Source organism: Anabrus simplex, chromosome 6 (genome assembly GCF_040414725.1).
Source record: "Anabrus simplex isolate iqAnaSimp1 chromosome 6, ASM4041472v1, whole genome shotgun sequence".
In the NCBI taxonomy this organism is placed as follows: domain Eukaryota; kingdom Metazoa; phylum Arthropoda; class Insecta; order Orthoptera; family Tettigoniidae; genus Anabrus; species Anabrus simplex.
The window spans coordinates 192,735,449-192,757,378 of record NC_090270.1 but is presented as its reverse complement, the minus strand read 5'-3'; the positions used below and the strand labels follow the sequence as shown (position 1 = coordinate 192,757,378).

The 21,930-nt window shown below is 39.1% G+C and overlaps 1 protein-coding gene across 1 annotated transcript in view; it reads left to right on the top strand.

Moving 5' to 3' along the window:
- LOC136875647 (uncharacterized) overlaps nucleotides 1-21,930 on the top strand; it is a 124,735-nt gene that overhangs the window by 63,405 nt on the left and 39,400 nt on the right. The window contains exon 2 of the mRNA XM_067149190.2: nucleotides 1,145-3,824. Within this exon, the coding sequence (XP_067005291.2) occupies nucleotides 1,193-3,824 (2,632 nt within the window). The 5' untranslated portion in view covers nucleotides 1,145-1,192. The remainder of the gene's footprint in view (nucleotides 1-1,144; nucleotides 3,825-21,930) is intronic.

Below are 21,930 nucleotides of genomic sequence, written 5' to 3'. Positions count from 1 at the left end.
CATGTTCCTTGATATGAGTACCAATGGACCGGCATGTTTGGCTAGTGTACACAAGTACAGGAAATTTTGTATACCCCAGTATGTAAACGTGGGGACAATCCATCCTTGGTTTTACCTGGACTGTGGGCAGTTTTAGTGACGGTGCCAAACACGATTTTTACATTGTTTTTGCGGAGGACCTTGGCAGTTTGATGTATGGAATTGAACATAAGGCAGGTAGGCAGTTCCCTTTGCTTCTTTCTGTAAACTTTGTTTGACCAGGCGAGTTGGCCGTGCGTGTAGAGGCGCGTGGCTGTGAGCTTGCATCCAGGAGATAGTAGGTTCGAATCCCACTATCGGCAGCCCTGAAAATGGTTTTCCATGGTTTCCCATTTTCACACCAGGCAAATGCTGGGGCTGTACCTTAATTAAGGCCACGGCCGCTTCCTTCCAACTCCTGGGCCTTTCCTATCCCATCGTCACCATAAGACCTATCTGTGTCGGTGCGACGTAAAGCCCCTAGCAAAAAAAAAAAAAGCTTTGCTTGATCGTCCCTCTGGGATGCAGGACTCTATGAATATGCACATTGCTGTAACCATTACCCTTAAATGTGACTTTGAGTGTGTCCTCCTGGTGGATATTTGATGGCTCACAAATTCGTATCGCCCTCTTGGTGAGTGTCGTGATAATGCCTTGTTTTTGTGCTGGATGGTGGTGAGAATTTGCATGAAGATAGTGATTTGTGTGGATAGGCTTATGATAGACGGTATGTTCTAAGGAGTCGTCCAGTTTCTTTCTTACTAGAACATCCAAGAAAGGAAGGCATCCATCTGACTCCATCTCCATAGTGAATTTAATTGAAGGATGTTGCTGATTTAGGCTGTTTAGAAATAAATGAATTTTCTCGGGACCTTCTGTTCAGACCAGAAATGTATCATCAACATACCTCCACCAAATCATAGGTTTGACGGGCGCTGAAGCTTATATGATGTCTATTTAAGAATTTGTTTCCAAATAGTAAATTAAAGGTTTACAAGTTGCTTTCAAGAATACTTTGTAATATTTTTGGTGCAGATGTGTAGTGCACAACAGCCTTGTTTTTGTATGATTCCTAAGAAAATCATCTCATTCATAATCTTTAATTGTTATTCTTTCTTCATTTCAGTTTGTGGTGTCTTCACATTGCACGTAACAGAAAGATAAAGAGAAGAAGATGGAGGTTGTTGGCTTAGGTGATAAACGTGTACCTTCACCTAGTATCTCAAATACGGGAGCTTGCCTTCCTGCAGTGGGAAGCCAACTGTTTCATGGTGTAATCGACAGTCTGTCTGAAAATACAGGAACTATTAAATTTTGGATAAGAAATAGAGAAGAAGTGGCTGAATTCTCAAAAAAAGAAGTTATTTTTAAGAATGAGATACTTCCTGACCATTCTACACTTTTGACAGCACTTAGAATTCACATACCTGTTACAATGATGGTGCAGGTTTGTAATAATGAACAAAACTGTCGGTACCGAGCTATAGTTGTCAATGTTGAGAGTTGGCCTGATGATGTTACTGGCGTAGAACTGTTAAAAGGAACCATAGAGAATTTGAGTGATTTAGCTGGAGAAATAACATTCTTATTAAATAATCAGAAAGTAAAAGCTAAATTCCATAAATCTGAAGTCTATATGAATTGCACTGTAAATGGAGAAAAATATTCTTCACTCCTTGCACTGCTCAAGGTTGGCATGCCTGCTGTCATTATGTTGGAACATATTGTGGGAAATGGAATATCTAATTTTAAACCTAAATTCATAGAAGTGGAGGTAATGGATAGTATAAAGGTTAAATTTGACCAAGTTGAGATACTTAAAGGCTCTACTTCTCAACAGTCCTTGACTTGTAAGAATCCAGAGATATTGCCAGGAATTATTAAGAGTCTGAATAACACTTCAGGAATAGTTTCACTTTTTATAGATGGCACAGAGGAACGGACTGTCTTCAGTAAAGAAAGTGTTTTAATAAATGAGAAAAATATAATGGAAGATCAATCACTGCTAAGTGTCCTAAAGGTCGGTATGCGTGCTTCAGTCTTAATAAAACGCTGTGAGAAACAGAGACCATGTGAATTCAAGGTCTTGCTTTTGACAGTAGGAACAAGCAGTGAAAAAGTAGATGAAATCTTAAAGGAAGTTAAAAGTAGTGAAGCTGAAGAAGGCAAGACTGAAATTGCAGTGCACAACTCTAAGCATATTGAATGTGCTGTTGGAACTGTTATTGAAATTCTGTCATCCTCTTCTGCTAAACTCCAGTTTGAATTTGATGGCATACAGACTGCAACATTCATAACATCAGACTTGTTCATCAGTGGTAAAAGATGTAAAGTTAAGAACATATCTGAATGTGTCAAATGTGGTGATAAGTGTTCTTTTACAGCTGTTAGAACAAAAAATAGTAATGAGTATACTGTATCTTGTGTCTGGAGAGGAGGTAGACCTTCCGTGAGTACCATCTTTGAGGAATTCATCGATTTAGTTCCTGCTTCTAAGGAACTTCCCTCTGGAAAATTACTTTCAGGTTCAGTATGTAAGCTTGCTCCTCCAAGATGTGCTCTTGTGTTGGTTGATCAAACTGTACCAGTCCTGCTCTTTGTGAGTTCACTGAGGACAAAGGATGGTATATATTTGAAGAGAACTGACTGGATTCAAGAACATTTGGAAGTGGGGGATAAGGTCACTTTTGAACTTTATAGTTTTAAGGTTTTTAATTCTGAATTCCGAGTGATTTCTTATGCATGGAAGGGAGAAAGAGGAAGTGCCTACAATAACATTGTCCATTCTTCACCAAGAGACAATTATCCTGCCACTCCTAATCTTTCTTTTTTTAATAACTCAGATTTTAAAGGTGTCACAGGAATTGTTAAGTACCACACTTCACCCATCACTGGAGTAGCAGAATGTGTTATTCGTGGTATTAAAATCAAATCAAATTTTACTCAAGAAGTATTTTGCTGTACAAAGACAGATGTGTGGGATATTAAAGAAATGCTTCCTGTGGGAAGAGTCATATATTGTCATGGCACCGCAAAATTAATACAGGGTAAAATAAAATTCAATATAACATGCATGTGGTGTGGTAGAAAAGACCCTTCTTCTAAAATACCGATTGTCAAGTTGAAGCAAGGGGAGCAATACACTGGCATAGTGTGTGAGAAACTTCACCAATCTGCTTTTGTTGCAATGGTTGTTTATGTTCCAGTACTGGTCAGTAGTGAGAGTTTTTCTGAGTCAACGTGGGAGCAACTGGTACAGTCCATCAGACTTGGCTCAACTATCAAATTAGTAGTGCAGAAGATGTATGACAGAAAACTGGAGTTTGACTGGTGTGCTGTAGATGTTTTGGAGGACAAAGTTAAGTCTGAACAGCTTCCTCAGTTAAAAACTGAATCTAATAAGACTGAATGTGGTCAAGTTAAAGAATTAATGACAAGTCTGGATACTGATGCCTGGACAATGGATGTCAGTCAGATGGAATCAGTAGTACATGTTGATGACTTTTGGGATCCAGTTGATAATGTGGAATATTTAAATTCTGATTATATGCTCACCAAGGAAATAGACATTAAGCAACATAAAGTTTCAAATATGTCAAATGTTTCTTGGGTTTCGTGCACTTCTTCCCCAAAAGCAAAGTATACTACCAGAAAAAAGCTGGAAGGAAAAGTTATTGAAGTGAGTGATAAATGTGGCATTTTAGCAGACAAAGCTTGTGGAGAAATAGTGGCTTTTGACAGTGCTAACACATTTCTGCTGGGATTACCTCTTGAGAATGTGGATCTTTCCAAGATATTTTCCCCAGGTAACGTATGTTCAGTTTGTGTTTGTTAAATTACAGTATATACATTTTTCTTTTCTTTTATCTGCTATTAGCCAACGGCCATAGCAGTGTTGAAACACCGGATCCTGTGAGATCTCCGAAGTTAAGCAACATTGGGCGTGGTCAGGAGTTGGATGGGTTGCCACGCGCTGTTGGTGGGGGGTAACGGAATGGAGGAGCGGAAAGGAATTGGCCACCCTACCGCACGTAAACTCCGGCTAAGGAACACCTCTGCGGAGGTTCGGACCTGCCTTCGGGCAGAATAACCCTTACCTTATCTGCTATTGATCTATGTGCTATTTGATTATCCCAGTAGTTGCTTCACACTTCAGCTATGCTTTTAGTAATGACATATTCACCAAGAGATAACCCTGTGTGTGTAATGTGTAATGGCAGAAACAGGTGAATTGTATTTACTTTGGCATTTGTGTAGCTCACACAAGAAGTCAGTAACTATGAATCCTTTGTACAGTATATTTAGCTTTGTTTTTAATTCATGGTACCTTAAATGGAGTAAATACTAAAAGTACATTATGTAATGCTAGGCTGAGTACCTCAGATGGTAGAATGCTGGCCTTCAGAGCTCAAAATTGTTGGATGCTGGGGGCATGTGAAAGGGTTCAAATGTATAGTCTAGTCTCAGCATGTAAATGAACTCCAGTGGGACAGAATTCGAGCTCCTTGTCATGTCTGAAAATGTAAATACAGTAGAACCCTGTTTATCCAAAATAAAGGGGGCGGAGCCACTTTGGTTGGCACGTTTCTTTCGGATGACACCTGGCAAATATTTTTGAAAGTTAAATGTCAAAATAAAAATGCGTAAACTTGTTAAGCAAAGGTGCATACTGTATATTGACATTAAAATGTTTACATAATGTCACTCGTATAAAATCAGTGACTTTCTTCTGAATTTTCTTGGTGCAGCACTGTCGTACTCTGAATTTTCTTGGTGCAGCACTGTCGTGCAGCTACATTGTGCCACCGTTTAATCAACAATACATCAGCTGGTGTAGATTCATTGCTTTGTTCAACAAAGCGCAAAGCAATCTGAAATAATGGAACATTTTTTTTTTTTTTTTGCTACTTCTGAAGTGAATACTGTATACAGTAATTTCATTACAGTAGTGTAATCAAAGCGTGTGGTACTGTATTTTAATATAAATTCGAAATCAATCTTACCTCCAATGCATTAAATCCATCATCTGCTGCAACTCAATTCTCAGAACTGCTATTGACAAAGTCGGAGTCGTCTGCATGATATTCATGACGAACAATACAGTAATAATAATAATTCCTGCTTGTTCAAGAAAAAATATATCATGGAACGAACTAGAGGGTAAGAAACTGTTTAGTTTTGTGCTGCATGTGTATTCTGGCATAAGTCATAATATAAAAATATGGTTTGCCTAGTAGCTCTCAGCATGTATAGCAAGAGAATTACTAATATCGACGGCTAAGAATGAGAGGGTAAAAACAAAATATTAAAATACAATTTTTTTTAACAAGTTGCTTTATGTCGCACCAACACAGATAGGTCTTTCGGCGACGATGGGATAGAAGGGGCTAGGAGTGGGAAGGAAATGGCCGTGACCTTAATTAAGGTACAGCCCCAGCATTTGCCTGGTGTGAAAATGGGAAACCATGGAAAACCATCTTCAGGGCTGCCAATAGTGTGGTTCGAACCCACTATTTCCCAATTACTGGACACTGGCTCTATCTAATTTCTTGAACAGGTGGATTAGAATAAAAACTTTGTTATTACAAATAATACACTTCAATACGGATTAAAACATGAGATTAGTCACTTGCAATACTGGACACTCGCCGCACTTAAGCGACTGCAGCTATCGAGCTCGGTAATATAATTTTGCTAGAGCGTTTCGGTTATGCAAAATTCAGTTTAGCGGGGTTCTACTGTATAACCAAAACAGCTGCTGCTGCTGCTGCTGCTCCTACTACTACTACTACTACTACTACTACTACTACTACTACTACTACTACTATCCTCCAAAATCCTCCAAAATCCTTAATCCTTTTTCTGAAAATGGCTCTATCTAATTTCTTGTGATACCCAGCTCAGCCATATCCTGTTTAACTTTGATGAACCATTGAATTTGTGTTTTGGGATTTTTATTAAAATTATCAATTATATTCATTAATTTCTCTGGATTCATTTGGGCCAAATGGCTATAAAATGAAATCCTCCTTTTTCTGATACTGACTGAAAGCTTTTCATTTTTCAAATGAAGTTCTTTATTGTTCCTTTTCCTCAATTTTTTTTCATTTTTCTATGGACCAAGGTTTTTTCTTAGTACTTTCTCCCTTTTCTAATTCATAAATTTGTCCTTTTTGTTTAAGACTAAACATTCAGCTGCTTACAGGCACCCTGGTTTTTTTGACAGTGTTGTAATGATGAAGTTTCACTTTTATTGACATCAGTTTTTTGTTGTAAATATCTTTAATTAACTGATAAAACTTAAATTTTTTACTTTCTTAATTTTCCATAGTTATGTTATTTTAGAGCATCTTTAATGTTTGTCATAAATTCTGTATCGTCAAAAGAATTTTGTAGCCCTCTCATACCTGCCAACCCTTCCGATTTACCCGGAAACTTTCCGGTTTTTAACTCGTCTTCCGATTTTCCGATTTATTTTTACTTCTTCCGATTTTTGACTAATATAATCTCTAGTACGGCCAATACTCTTCCCCTAGAATAAAGGATAAATTCTTATGTGCTTGTGTAATTTACGAAACCTAATTTTCAAGCGTATTTGATGCTTTATTTCGTGAGTGTTTCGTCCGTCGCCTTCGTGTATCGTGTTTCCCGCTCACCACAGCAGCGTGTGCGCTTTATACAGCTGGGGATTCGGGGCGGCAATCGTCCTGCAAGCAAGAGGCTAGCGCGCGCTAACGACTCAGTTAATCGGGACGAAAGAATGAGTTTGTTATTGTGTTGTTCGCGCGCTGTTAACATCGTTTCTGTGCGTAGTTTCGTCGGAGTTGTAGGCCACGTGTTTTTCCTTGCATTTCTATGACCGTTTCTGGTATTTTCTTTTCTCGTTATGGCCAAAAAATGACAAACGTTATCTCCAAGTGCTCAGAGATGCCTATAAATGTCTGTACATTTTACCGGCTATTGAAGGAAACTACCGTATTTTCCCGCGAACCGTAATCGACGCCCTTGAATAATTTACACATCCCAATATTTTTGGGTCCAAAGTGGAATTCGACGCACCCACAACTTTGAAGATCCATCACTCAGCTCCGGATGCGTTTCGAAATAAAGATGCCAACTACTCAGGTTGCAGGCTTCCTATTGCGAAAACGGGCATTCCAAATACAGGCAACGTGCTGTATAAGCCGGCAGGAAATCCCACTGCACTAGTTTTACGAGTGTTTCGCGTACGGGACATAATGTGATCTCAAAATTGTTTGTCAGTCCACAGTACTCGATTAATACTGCATCATACGAACTTGCGGTGATCAGTTACGCCGAAACATAGTGAATAGAGCAGCGGGCAGCAATACTTCAGTGTGCAAATGAAACATGCGCTACCGCGGTAACAGAAGTGCACTTCAAGCGGCCAGCAAGTCTCGCAAAGCATTGCGCGGACCAAAAAGCGGCAAGTTTCCGCAAGTAGAGGATTATCTGCTTAACTATATGATTTTGTTACGCAATGTTGGATAAGCCGTTTCTCACAAAATGCTGCATTTTAAAGAATGAGAAATGGCCGCGGCACGTGGAATCATTGTCTCGTTAGCCGAGGCTGAATTAATTTTATGAAGAGAAATGGACTTTCTCTTCGACGACGAACAACATTATGACAAAAAGTGACGTATGATTTCAACCATTTTCAGCGCTTTGTGATTGGGAAGCGTAAAGTGAAGGAATATTTTATCTCCCTTATAGGAACCGCAGGTCAGACGCCAATCAGTTTCCATATACCATTAAGTCGAACAGTTGATAAGAAAGGAACGTACAGTGTTATCGCACGCGCTACCGGAAGCAAAAAAACAACGATGTACTGCAATGCTTGCTGTAACAGCTGATGGCAGAAAGCTTGCAGCTTACATTGTTCTAAAACGAAAGACAATGCCTAAAGGAAAATTTTCGCGAGTGATCCACGTTCGTATTCAAGAAAAAAGGTGGATGGACACGTCATTCGTACAAGATTGGATACGAACGGTTTGGGGTAATGTAGCAGGGTCCCTCCATCGATGCCCGGCCCTTCTCGTGTTGGACAGGTTTTTTTTTGCCGGTATGTCATTCAGGTCGTATTGTCAGCTCGTAATGGGAAGAATGTTTTCCAGTGTCGGTACTTCAAACCCACGTGTCTAACTTATCTGATGTACCCTATTTGACTTTTCAGAAAAAATCTCACGCCGGAATTTCACGCCAAATGACGATAACTGCAAATGGGTTGCACCAATTGTGTTTGAATTATATTTGATGTACCAGTATCTTTTAAATGTAAATGAATTGTAAATAATTTGTAAATATCCGATTTCCTTGAATCGCATCCGAAGTTTTCGCCTGTATTTTTCGTCAAAAAAGTGCGTTAATTACGCGAGAATATACGGTATTATGCATTTTGTTGCGCGTGTCGGTGTGACAAATATTATTCGTATGTTAATGTCATAAATGAGAGTGATTAGGTACATTTTCTTGTAACCATTTTTATGTTTTCTTAGTTTAAGATTTTAAATTTAATGGTCAATTCGCATCGTAACTGTAGACAAGTATGCCTTTTATCCTGACCTTTTTTCACGTAGACCTTGGTGGAATATATGTGATGAAATCCAAGAATTAAAAAATCTTCCTATTTTTGGTTTCTAAAAGTTGGCAGGTATGCCCTCTTCTCTGCTGTCCCTTTTTCTATGGCAGTATCTGTATTGTCTGATAGAATAGCTAATTCATCTGCAGAGGTAAACAGTTCAGTTTAAGAGTTTATGTATCCAATTTTGATTTCCTGAATATCTTTTTCTTCATTTTCCATTCGCATATCACTTTCTCTTGTGAACACATTAAAAGGTACTGAAGAAAGAACATCGCCTTGTCTAATCCAAGTTTTGATTTCAAAAGATTTTGAGATTTCACTGAGAAACCTTATTTTGGAATTTGTGTTTACTTTTTAATTAATTTTTAATTTCATGTGGCTATTTCTAGCCAAGTGCAGCCCTTGTAAGACAGACCCTCCGATGAGGGTGGGCAGCATCTGCCATAGTGTACGTAACTGCGTGTTATTGTGGTGGAGGATAGTTTTATGTGTGGTGTGTGAGTTGCAGGGATGTTGGGGACAGCACAAACACCCAGCCCCCGGGCCAATGAAATTAAACCAATGAAGGTTAAAATCGCCGACCCGGCTGGGAATCGAACCCAGGACCCTCTGAACCGAAGGCCAGTACACTGACCATTCAGCCAATGAGTCGGACTTTGTGTTTGCTGATTTCTGCTTTATTATTGCTAAGGCCTTTTAATCTGTATCATATTCTTTCAGTACATTGAATTTTATTACCAGACTTTTATTTCCAAGGCAATGGTTTTTGTGTGATTAATTTAAGGTATAGAATTTGTTCTGCACAAGACCTTTCTTTTCTAAACCCTGCTTGGTATTCTCCAATTTGTCAGTCAACGTATTTTTCTAAAGGATTCAACAGTACTTTAGACAAAATTTTGTATGTTATAGGTGGCAAGGAGATCCCTTTGTAGTTATTAGCATCTGTTCGGTCACCCTTTTTGTATAGTGGATGTGAGAGAAAATGTCCATCCTTAAGAAACTTTTTCTGTTTCCCAAATTTCTTCTAAGAGATGTAGATGTTTTTTGATCATTTCGTTGCTGGCACATTTCCACATTTTTGCAATAATTGAGTCTTGTCCAGGAGCCTTGTTGTTTTGGAATTTTCTTTTGTCATTGTTTTTTGTTTTTGTAATTTTGGTAGGAGGATTTGAATTTGGAAAAGTATTTTGAGGTTCATGTTTGTCAAATATTACTGGTTTTTTTTTTTTTTTTTTGTAGTTGAGAAGGTTTTCAAAGAATTCTGCCAAAGTTTGACAAATTTTTTTAATTGTTCAAAGCAAGTTCTCCATTTTATTTTTTAAAGCATAAACTATTTTGTGGTATCTCATAAAACACATTTTCAATATTTTGTAGAAATCCTATTGTTATTTTTTTAAAATTATCTTTAGTTTGGGTCAATAGAGAGTTTTTAAAATTTTACATTGGTAAACCTTACAACTTTTGCTGTTAGCTTCCTTTTTTTTTTTTTCCTCGAAGTTTTCATAATCATCTTCTTTCTCTGAAGATTATCTCTTTTGCCCTGATTTGCAATCTACCATTAATCACATCTTGAAATCTTGGATCCACTATCTGTGCTGCTTTCTCTTTTTTATTGTTGCTGTTTCCGTGGTTGTCTTATTTTTGTGCTGAGATTCTTCCAGTCATGTTTTCCTTGGTTGTTTAACCCCTTAAGTGGAGATCTCGGTACACTCCAGCTCACTCCCAGGTGGGAAGCGATTTCCCTGATTGAAGAAAATATTTAATTACTTCCTTAAAAATAATCTTGGACTAAAATGAACTATAGAAGGGCCCTAAGAGAAATATTTACTTGAATATAGTGTCTTTAATTGTTGAAAAATCCTATTATTTTAATTTTTCAATACTTCATGCAGCACTGTGAAACTGAGCTTGTTTCTTCCTAATAGTAAAGCTCTGGTTTTCATTTATACAGTAACTTATACCTAAATATTTTAAGCAGTTTACTAACGATCTCTGCCCATAAATATTTTTTTTGTACATGTAAATTGTAGACTTACAATATTTAAATGTACCGGTACTTAAAAAGATTTAGAAATGAATAAATTATAATACTCACAAAATTTTCTATTATTATGGTTAGCGCTTTTGAGGGATCCAGTTCATATACCTGCAGTTGATAGGTGACACACATGAACTATATTACACTACAGGTTATATTTACAGTCTTTACAGTGTTATGTCTTTTACAATTGTTCATTACAATCATATGAGCAGATCATGTTACATACCCTGTCTCTGCGTCATTAATTTGTATGATTCATTTCCGAAATATGACCATTTTCTTGTTAGGTAAACTTTCCTCCCTAGCCACCCTTTTCATATTTAAGGTCACGGTTGCTTCCTTCCAACTCCTAGGCATTTCCTATCTCATCGTCGCCATAAGACCTATCTGTGTCGGTGTGACGTAAAGCCACTAGCTTTTCATAACAAGAACTTTGCCATCGGGGGCATAAGCTTCCAAAAATTTTGCTACCAGGTGGTCAGATATAGTCCTTGTCTTGTATATTTTGGAAGTAATTTGTCGATTACATGCCTCATTGTCAGAGAAATGTAAAAAGCTGTGGAGAAAAAATTTCTCTGTCATCAGCTCTTAGAAAATAGGTGTGGTCAAGAAGTGATTGCAAGAAATATAATGTCCTGACTTAGGTTTCTGTACAATCCCCTGCGGCAGCAGTATGACCACAAGAAGCTTTATTTTGTTCTTATTCGTCGGACCCAGTCTTGATCTTGACTACTTGTTTCATCTTACTAAACTGGGTTTTATATGCAATTTTCTACTGGGAATAAAGATTTGTCTGTTCTATGCTCTGGCATATTTCATCATAAAAAAATAATTCAGATATTTTGCTTGCTTTTGTTTTCCCTGAAAACTCTCCCTCTACACCATGATGGAATTTTGGATCAAAGCAGGACCTTCTCTGTCCATTTTCAGTCTAAGTTGATGAAGAAGTTGAACTGGTTGCAATATTATCGATATTATTGTCACCACTGTCACTGTCATGATTGTTACTTGAACTGGAATTGAACATGTGTTATCTCTTTCTTGACTGCTGAACATTCACATCAGCTGGGCCCGACCCCTGTACATTCGAGCTTGCAGTACTACTTGTTCCAGGTAAATTCCCATCACTTACGAATAAACTATGTTGCGGTATCTCATTAAACCCATTTCAAATATTTTGTAGAAATCCTATCGTTATTTTTAAAAAATTATCTTTAGTTTGGTTCAATAGAGAGTTTTTAAAATTTTACATTGGTTCCATGGCTATCATGGCCCGCAAATTATCATCCTCTAACTGTGGGGGCCGGTATTTTCCTTTTTTGATATTTTAGAGGAAAAAATGTAAGAGAAGGAATTGAATAGAACCCTGGTCTCTGCAGTTTGGAAGGAAATCGTGAATTTTGCCTGCATTTCGGAACAAATGCATGTGATTATAAATGTTGTGTAACTCGTGATAAACACACACTCCAGTCATGCAGGAAGAACTCAAGAGTAAGGATAAAAAATTGGGTCACAGTTCTAATGTGTCATCAGAAAGGTCTGTTTAGTGTCATAATCTCTAGAAACCCCTTCCACAGCAATATTATTGTCTCTAGGGGACGATTAGGCGATTATCTGAAGCTTCAGCGTGAGGCTATAAGTTTTCAGTTTGTTCTTGCTCGGACATAAGTTGCATTCCTTATGATGAAACTCATGGATAACACATTGGTATTGAGAGAACATAGTTGAAAAAATTCACATCAGAGGGCAGACTCATCCAGAATACACTGCTGGAAAAGAAATAAACCTCTGCAGGCAGGTACCTGAGAAAAAAGTGCGAATGTATCCGCATTCCCCACTGAGCAAGCGACTTGTAGCCGCAAATTTCACCACATCGCCTACCGACTGGGTTAATTTATTCTCAAAGGCTTCTTTGTTGTTCAAAAACTTCTCTGGGTCAGTCTTAAAAGGTGTATTATTTTGAGTCCTAATTTTGTTCTGAGGAACAAATAATTTAATTACTGTCAGTTACTTGGACATTTGATCTGTTTCAATATTTGGTCCTTTTTTACCTTGACATTCATTATTTCTTTAAAGTTTCTTTTAAAAATTGCAACAGGGTCAATCTGAAATTCTTGTGAATTAGGGTTTGGTGATCTCCAAGTCTTTTGTTTTTTTCTAGGAGGATTCTTTATGTGTTTGGGCATCAATTTTAAATTATATGCTTTTACATAAATAAATCGGTCTTTCTCCATTTCTGTTAGTTCTTCTGTGAACAGGATATTTTCCAACGACTTTACAAAATGCTTTTTCTTTCCCAATTTGTGCATTAAACCAAGATGGCGTGTGCTGTGTGTGTTGTGTAGGAAAGCTCTGTGTTACCAGCCCAAATTAGCAAGATAATTAGCAGACAGGTCCGGTGAGTGTGTGTCAATAATTACACCAGAAAACTGACATCTAGCTTTAGCAAAAACATGTCCGTAAAAAGTGTAAATAAGTGTGTGTCGGACTTTGAAACAAAGTTTGTTAAACGGATGGATGATTTCCAAGCTCGCTTGGAACAGTTGACGTCAGCCAGTGCCAGCAGGGCTGCTAACACTAACGACTGCACCAATGAAAATCTAATTTCCCTCTGTTCTGAGTTCAAAGACTTCCGCCAGTACGTCTCGGCAGAAATTTCTTGTGAAAAGGAGGAGTTATTAGTTGTGCAACAGCGTCTTGACCAGCATGAAGCCCGGGCTGATGAAGCCGAACAATACAGTAGGTGGAACTGTCTATACCAAAGTGATAGAGACAGTAAAAATCTAAACTGCAAGTGGACTTATCGATGGATGACATCGATCGCTGTCATAGATTGGGACCTCTATGCAGATCAGCTGCGGAAGTCGTGACCTCGGGAAACAGGCCAATTATAGTTAAATTTGTCTGGTTTTATGTTCGCGTTCGTGTCTGGCGCGCCAAGAAACTCTTCAAAGGCACCAGTATTAGTTACGGAGTCATTGACTGCTACAAGAAAAGATCTGTTAAATTGAGCCCGAGACCAGCTCGAGTGCGTAACGTTTAGACCCAGGAAGGAAGAATCAGTTCTAGGCAGAAACAAAAACGAATTTACAGTGGCCACTAAAGCGGAACTAAACGCTGTTATTTGAGGGCTAGGTGACTAGTAGAGTACATGACTTGTGGATTTACGTTCTAAGTGGTTTTATTATAAGTTTAGTGTGAGTGAATGTTTAAATGATTCAAGTGCCTTGTGTATACAATAGCAAACCATGGTAAGTTGTCCTCTTGTTTATTTTTGATTATGGCTAACACAGGTAGTAATGTAGCTTTCTCCTTGGGCAGGGTAAACGACCTTCACCTTGATACTGAACCCTCCCTCCCCCCTCTCTTTCCCTGGCTCCTTCTCACCCCGCCCGCATTCACGTGGAGAGATAATTCTCATCCTTTCCCCGCTCATTAATGTGTGTCCATGTCAATGCTCAGTCTATAATTGCCCATCACACTGAGCTGAAAACTATTTTCGAAGGAAGCCTGGTAAAAGTTGTAGCAATTTGTGAGAGTTGGATGAAGGACTCGGTCCCTCTAAACACGGTCAATACGGAAAGATTGAATGTAGTGTTTTACAATAGACCAAAGCACTGTGGAGGAGGAGTAGCTCTATACTGACAAAAAATAAGTTAACGGGGAAGATTATACAAATTTCGACATTATCTACTAACACCTTAACTGAATATATGTTTGTTGAACTATCTGTTGATAAGATTAAAGTACGTTTTGGAGTTGTTTACAAACCACCAAAAGCAGGAAACTTCACCTATTTCAAAGAAAATTTATTAAGACTCGTACCTACTACGAACATGTACTCATATTTGGTGACTTTAACATAAACCTGTTAATAGACTCTATTGAAGCAAACCGTTTACAGAACATATCCCCTTACTGCATGAATTATTTTTCATTTTCGTTTGGTGAAGAAAATTTCAAGCTTCAATGTTCAACTTACGTTCAGTGTTTTAGATTTACCAGCAATTCCTTTGTTCAAATTTTGTAAAGTAAATGAAACTGATATAAGGAGAAAACTAACATCATTCAAATTACAAGCAGTTCAGAGTGGACGACACCCCGATATCCTTCGTCGTTACCTTGATAGACGTAGTATTGCCAATTTTAACCCTCGTATGTAACTCATGTCTTTCGGAAGGCTACTTCTCAACTGTTTGGAAGGGTGCTTTAATTTTTCCAGTACCAAAAACTTCTCTAACAAATTTTCTATCTGACTATCGGCCTGTCTATATACTTTCTTCACTGTCGAAAGTCTTAGAAAAACTTGTACATGAACAACTGCTCCAGTATTTGATGCAGCATTCGTTACTTGATCCCTTGCAATCTGGATTTAAGAAAGGATATAGTACATCTACTGCTAGTTTAAAAATTATGGATGACATAAAAAAAAGCAATGGATGAACGTAAAATGACCGTGCTCATTCTCCTAGACTTCAGCAATGCTATTGATACTATCAGTACAGACATATTAATAGCAAAATTGCATTCCTTCCATCTTAGCCACGCTGCTCTCAATTGGTTCGCTTCCTAACTCCATAACCGACAACAGTGTGTTGTCATGAATGAAAAGAGAACAGTGGAAGTACAAAGTTAATGGTGTGTCACAAGGTTCTATACTCGGCCCCCTGTTATTTATCTTATATTTGGATGACATCTCTTCTCAGTTGGAAAACTGCAAATACCATCTCTATGCCGACGACCTTCAAATTTACTGCCACACAAAAGTGAATGACATAAATGCAGCTGTTGAAAATATGAACCCAAGCTTAGAGCAGATCAGCTGTTATGCAGCTGAGAATTCTCTCGCCGTCCACCCAACGAAAGCACAAGCCATCATACTAGGGCAGAGAAAACTGCTTACCAATTTACACAGTCTACAACTTCCAGTTATTCAACTAAATGGCGTTGCTATCCCATTCTGTAAATCAGTAAAAAGCCTTGGAGTCACTATAAATGAAACAACTAATGTATGCAGGAAAGTTCATTCATTACTTCATCCCCTTAAGATCCACCAGACCGTATAACCTCTCAACTTAACACATTCACGCCCATCATCTGAGCTGGCTATTTAAAGGACTGGCCCAGCTATTCCAGCTGTTAATGACACAGCAAAGAACATCAAATTCTTTTTACAATAAGGTCTTAACTAAACAAGATATGAAAATAAAATTTTCCACATAACTTAATGAAGTCCTCTAGTATCTCTGTAGGGTATGGTAGGTAATGTCACACTTTCCTGAGTGAATGGGAACACCACACTTTCCACAAAAATAGCATGTTTCACTAATAATTATATTTTTGAAGCACACTTTGCACTTCTTGAGGGGAACTTGACTTTATTTGATGGTGGAAACTTCAAGAGAATATGCTCTTTTCTCTTCCCATCTAACCTAAATGGTGGATCCTTGGCCGGTGCCCTTTTTGGCAAATCGTGGGACGTTGACTTGGAGCTGATGAAGTAGATGGAACTGAGATGTCGGAGAGAGGTAACTGTACTTGAATGTCGGGTTCACTTTTTTCCTGGAGTAAGTTTCTAACTACTGTCTGCATGAAATTCAGAAATTTTTTGATTTTTGAGGATTTGAGTTCTGGAAGAGCCAAAATGTGTTAAAAAGTGAGCAGTAAATAAAAAAACTTTTTTTTGGCCACTTCATAGTTTTCCTCATGAAAGGATAGAGTGCCAAGTACTGGTCTGCAGTATCAACACCATTCATGTGTTGATTACAGTTGGTCACAGACTCTGGTTTCATTTGTATTTTTCCAGATTTGTTTGTTTCAACCATTTCTGCCGAATGGATGGTAGTTACCATAGTAATAACCTTTTTGTCCCTCCAAGAAACAAGCAATACATCCTCGTCCCTCCTGAAAGTTATTTCGCCCCATTTGAGAATTTACCTGGTGTTCCTTTAGAACTTTTGGTACACCCCTATTTGACTGTATTGTTCCACATACGGCAGTATTCTGTTCCGGTAATTGTTTTGCGAGTCCAACGCTATTGTAATAATTATCCGTATAGACTGTATACCCCTGGCCAAGATAATTTTCAAGCAGCTGAAAAACCGTGCTTTGTAAATTAGCACCACTTGCATCATATATCTTGAGTTTACAGATGTACCCAGTGTTAGACTCGCAAACCATCCTCACTAAATGTGAATTTACAAAGCACAGTTTTTCAGCTGCTTGAAAATTATTTAATTAATTAATGAATGAATTAATTATTTTTTTATTTGTCTATTTATTTATTATCACTTTGCACATTGACAATAGGAATTAGAAAGATGTTTTGGGAGACTATTGTCTCAAACATGACATTGTATGGAAGTGAAACATAGGCGATAACTAGCTCAGAAAGGAAGAGAATAGAAGCTTTTGAAATGAGGTGTTACTGAAGAATGCAGGTGAGATGAGTAAATTGAATCATGACTGAAGAGATACTGAATCATATTGGTGAGAGGAGATTGATTTGATAAATTTGATGATAAGAAGGGATGAATGATAGGACACATCTTAAGACATCCAGGACTTGTTCAGTTAGTTTGTGCGGGAACTGTAGATGGCAAGATCTGTAGAAGTAGACCTAGGTATGAATAAATGACAAGCAGATGTAGGACGTAGTAGTTATGTAGAAATGAAAAGGTTAGCACAGGATAGGGTGGCATGGAGGGCTGCATCAAACCAGTCAGTGGACTGATGACACAAAACACAACAATATTTATTTACACTGACTTAGCAAATGTCATATGGGATAGTCACCTAATAGCGTGTGGGGCCTCCTCTGGCCCCGCGAACTGCAGTGAGACGCCGTGGAAGTGAGTCGACAAGTCCCTGGTAGTCCTCTGGACGCAGCTGACACCAAATTGTTTGCAGAGCAGCCACCATTGCTGGTCTGTTCATGGGTGCAGAATCCATGGCACGGAGCCTGCATTCCAGGACATCCCAGATATGCTCGAAAGGGTTCATATCGGGGCTCCTGGGTGGCTATGGCAGTCGTTGGACCTCCGCTGCATGTTCTTGGAACCATTCCTAGGTGACGTGGGAGCGATGTGGCGGTGCGTTATCTTAAAACACCGCAGAACCGTCTGGGCGCTGGAAGGCCAAAAATGGGTGGAGATGGTCTCCGAGCAGCTCAACATACCGCGTACCATTCAAAGTCTCTTCCAGAACAACTAGGGGGCCCATTCCATACCAGGAAAATGCACCCCAGACCATAACAGAGACACCAGCGCCCTGGACCACACCTTCGAGGCAGGCGGGATCCATCGCTTCATGTGGTCTGCACCATACACGGCCCCATCTGCATAGTGCATTTGAAGTCGTGATTCGTCCGACCATATCACGTTACGCCATTCTTCCAGTGTCCATCCGTGGTGATTGGCGACAAATGCGTGTTGTGCCCGATGACGTTGGGTTAACAGTGGCACCCGTGTGGGGCGCCGGCTCCCATACCCCATAGAACCCATGTTCCTATGGATTGTGTACTGGGAGATGTGTCTAGCACAGCCTGTGTTGAATTGAGCCGTGATTTGCTGCACGGTTGCCCGTCTGTCACTATTGACAATCTGTCTCGGATGTCGCCGATCACGGTCATCGAGGGTAGTTGGACGGCCGGTCGTTTGTCTGTTGTGGACGGTGACACCCGCATTCTACCATTCACGATACACCCTGGACACGGTTGATCTGTGAAGCCGAATTCCCGCAGCACTTCCGAAATCGCACCTCCCATCCGTCGGGCATTGACCACCATACCCCATTCGAACGGTGTCGGCTCACGACGACGTTCCATGTTACACCTGTCACATGCACAGCCACTGCTCACAAGGTCTCCTATACAACTGCCGCTGGCACGGGGCGTGTGGTGCGCAGACAACACACCTGCGCATCAATGCTCCGCTATCCCATGACATTTGCTCAGTCAGTGTATATATTTAAAATACAGTACTTTATAAAATGACCGTTGTGCCAGTCGAGTGGCATTCATCGCTGATTGTGGACCATTACTTTGATTCACAGTTCAGCCATGAATATTATGGTGGCTTATATGAATAAAAAAATCACTGGCCCAGTGAGGCCAGTTGGCGAAGATAAGGAGAGCAGGGTAATGACCACTCTATCTCAAGAAAACTACTGGTTAAATGCCCACTTTTGTTGGCCAAGGTTGCTTACGTGTTAAATTCAGTGAACCATAGATTCCCAAGCCACGCTTTAAATGAATTGCTATAGACTGCCCAACACACAGTATCATCAGAAATTGGTCTAATATTCTTATTTACTTTCCATGTTGTTTTTTTGCATAAGTACATGCCCTTTATTTCCAAATGCATATCTTAGATTTTCTGTGTTGTCTCCTGTTCACGAGAAAAAAAAGTAGTTGCCATGACTTATGACTCGACTCTCGTGTTTTACTTATGTTAAACACTGGAAGGCATGCATGTGCCTGAAGACAAATTCTGACTTCAGGAGATTCTCGCAATAAAGTGACAGAACACAGGCCATTGGTAAACACTGTTTTATTATGGTATAGGCAGCAAATACACAAGACTACGTACAAAGGACAGGTGTCCACTGGTTACAGACCTTCCAAATAATCGCACCACGCTTCCACTGGGGCAGGCATGATACCATTCGCTGCATGTGTATCGCTAACATGTGACACCTCTCTCCATAATGCTGTTACGATGTCCTCTTTTATAGCAAACAGTTGTCCATGTAATGGCTTGTTGACTTTGGGAATTAGATCATAGTCACATGGGCTCAGATCAGGCGAATAAGGTGGGTGTGGAAGAACCTACCATCCCCACCATTGTAAGCAACACTGAACGATGGCTGCTGTGTGAGCTGTCGCGTTATCGTGTAGGATTATGGCGTTGTCCGAAAGATCTACAGCCCTTGAAGGACCTTGGCCTACCAAGCGACCGCTGCTCAGCCTGAAGGCGTGTAGATTACAAGGTGTCATGTGGTCAGCACGACAAATTGTCTCTGCCGTTATTCTTAGCTTTCTATGCTGAGGCTGCTATCTCACCATCAGATAGCTCCTCAATTATAATCGCGTAGGCTGAGTGGACTTCGAACCAGCCCTCAGGTCCAGGTAAAAATCCCTGACCTGGCCGGGAATCAAACCTGGGGCCTCTGGGTGAGAGGCAGGCACACTACTCGTAAACATACTCACCAACCCTTCCGATTTACCCAGAAACTTTCCATTTTTTAACTCTTCTTCCGATTTTCCGATTTATTTTTAATTCTTCCTATTTTTGACCAATATAACCTCCAGTACAGTCAATACTATTCCCCTAGCGTAAAGGGTAAATTCTTATGTGCTTGTGTAATTTACCCAACCTCATTTTCAAGCGTTTTTATTTGATGCTTTATTTCGCGAGTGTATCGTCCGTCGCCTTCGTGTACCGTGTTTCCTGTTCGCTACAGCAGCATGTGTGCTTTATGGCTGGGGATTCGGGACGGCAATCGTCCTACAAGCAAGAGAGGCTAGCGAGCGCTAGTGACTCAGTTAATCGGGACGAAAGAATGAGTTTCTTATTGTGTGGTTCGCGCACTATTAACATCGTTTCTGTGCGTAATTTAGTTGGAATTGTATGCCACATGTTTTTTCTAGCGGTTAAGTCGTATGTTAATAATGTATTAGACATACCTATCTGTTTTGTATGTGCTAGTTTTGCGTATTTCACTGCATGTTTGTTTATTCTTACTTCATCATTTTAATGAGTTGAATGTATTTCAGGGAATTGTATCTGTGACAGTTTCTGGTATTTTCTCTTCACGTTATGGCCAAAAATCATAACAAACGTTATCTCCAAGTGTTCAGAGATACCTATAAAATTTAATTTCCGATCATTTTACAGTCTATAAAGGAAACTATTATGCGAATCACCTCAGGAGATAAATTTTGTTTCGAGTTATCAAATTGTCGAGATATAGAGAATACCGTTTTTGAGCATGTATAGCACATAGTTGAATCATATGTATCTATGGGCTTTTACTGAATACATTCTCTTTAATAGTACCGGTACTTAAAAATATACAAGGGAACTATATTTGATGGCATCACTTTAATTATAACCCTTATAGTAACTTTTTAGAAGACTGGATACAGTACATACAGTAGTGAAATAAGAAACATAGCTCCGTTAACACGTTTGGAAAAAATCCGTTAGTCTCTTCTGTTTGTTGCAGTTAAACTTTCCTCCCTTCACATTGAAACTTTTCGTCGATACCACGCAGCCAAGTTTCGTAAATGGAGCTTGTCATCCGCAACTTCTGGGCTTGCTTTCGTATGTGACCGGTAATTAATTGACACCCGAGAAATGGCGATGATTTGGCCGTTCACCAGAAGTTTGAGTTTTTCGGTTCCCGTCATATTGGTTTCCAGCTTCAGTGGAACCCTTTCGTTACTTGTTAACTGTTCCTCACAAACCGCAAATGCTATATTGCACAGTTAATATTGCCAAAATTCGAGTTAGAGTATTTTTTTTCTTCAAGGGAGGAAATGTTTGCTTCGAGAAATTCGTATAACCGAATTTCGAGAATAGAGAAATACACGTGAAGAATAGGACAAACGGCCGGAAAAATAAGTTAGTTAAAGATACTGAAAATTCGAGTAATGGAGTTTCGAGATATCGAGGTTCGACTGTATTATTCATATGTATGCGTCATAAATGATTTTCTTGTAACCATTTTAATGTTTTTTTAGTTTAAGATTTTAAATTTAATGATCAAATCACATTGTAACTGTAGATATTCATGCCTTTTATCCTGTCCTTTTTTCACTTAGATCGTGGCGCAATATATGTGATGAAACCAAGAATAAAAATATCTTCCTATTTTTGATTTCTGAAAGTTGGCAGCTATACCTACACCACAGAGCCGGCTGGTGGTATTTGAAGATATTATGGCTGATGATGATCAGTAGGCCAAAACTAGTACCAAGATTCAAATAAATTGAATTACAAATTTTATATTGTTATGGTTAGGTGGAATACCTCATTTGTCTACAACGGACTACTTGAACGCAAGTACAAAAAGCATAGTATATGCCTTTCCTAACGCCAACATATAACTCAGGCCACAATGTACGATATACTGAATAATTTTAATGCTTCTTATCTTTTTGCATGGGAAGGAAGCAAGGAAAACTCCCCTCCAGACATCTTCACTTGAACTAGTTGAAGTGATAGAAGGCAGATGGCAGTACCAGTTTGATGACTGTGATCTTTCT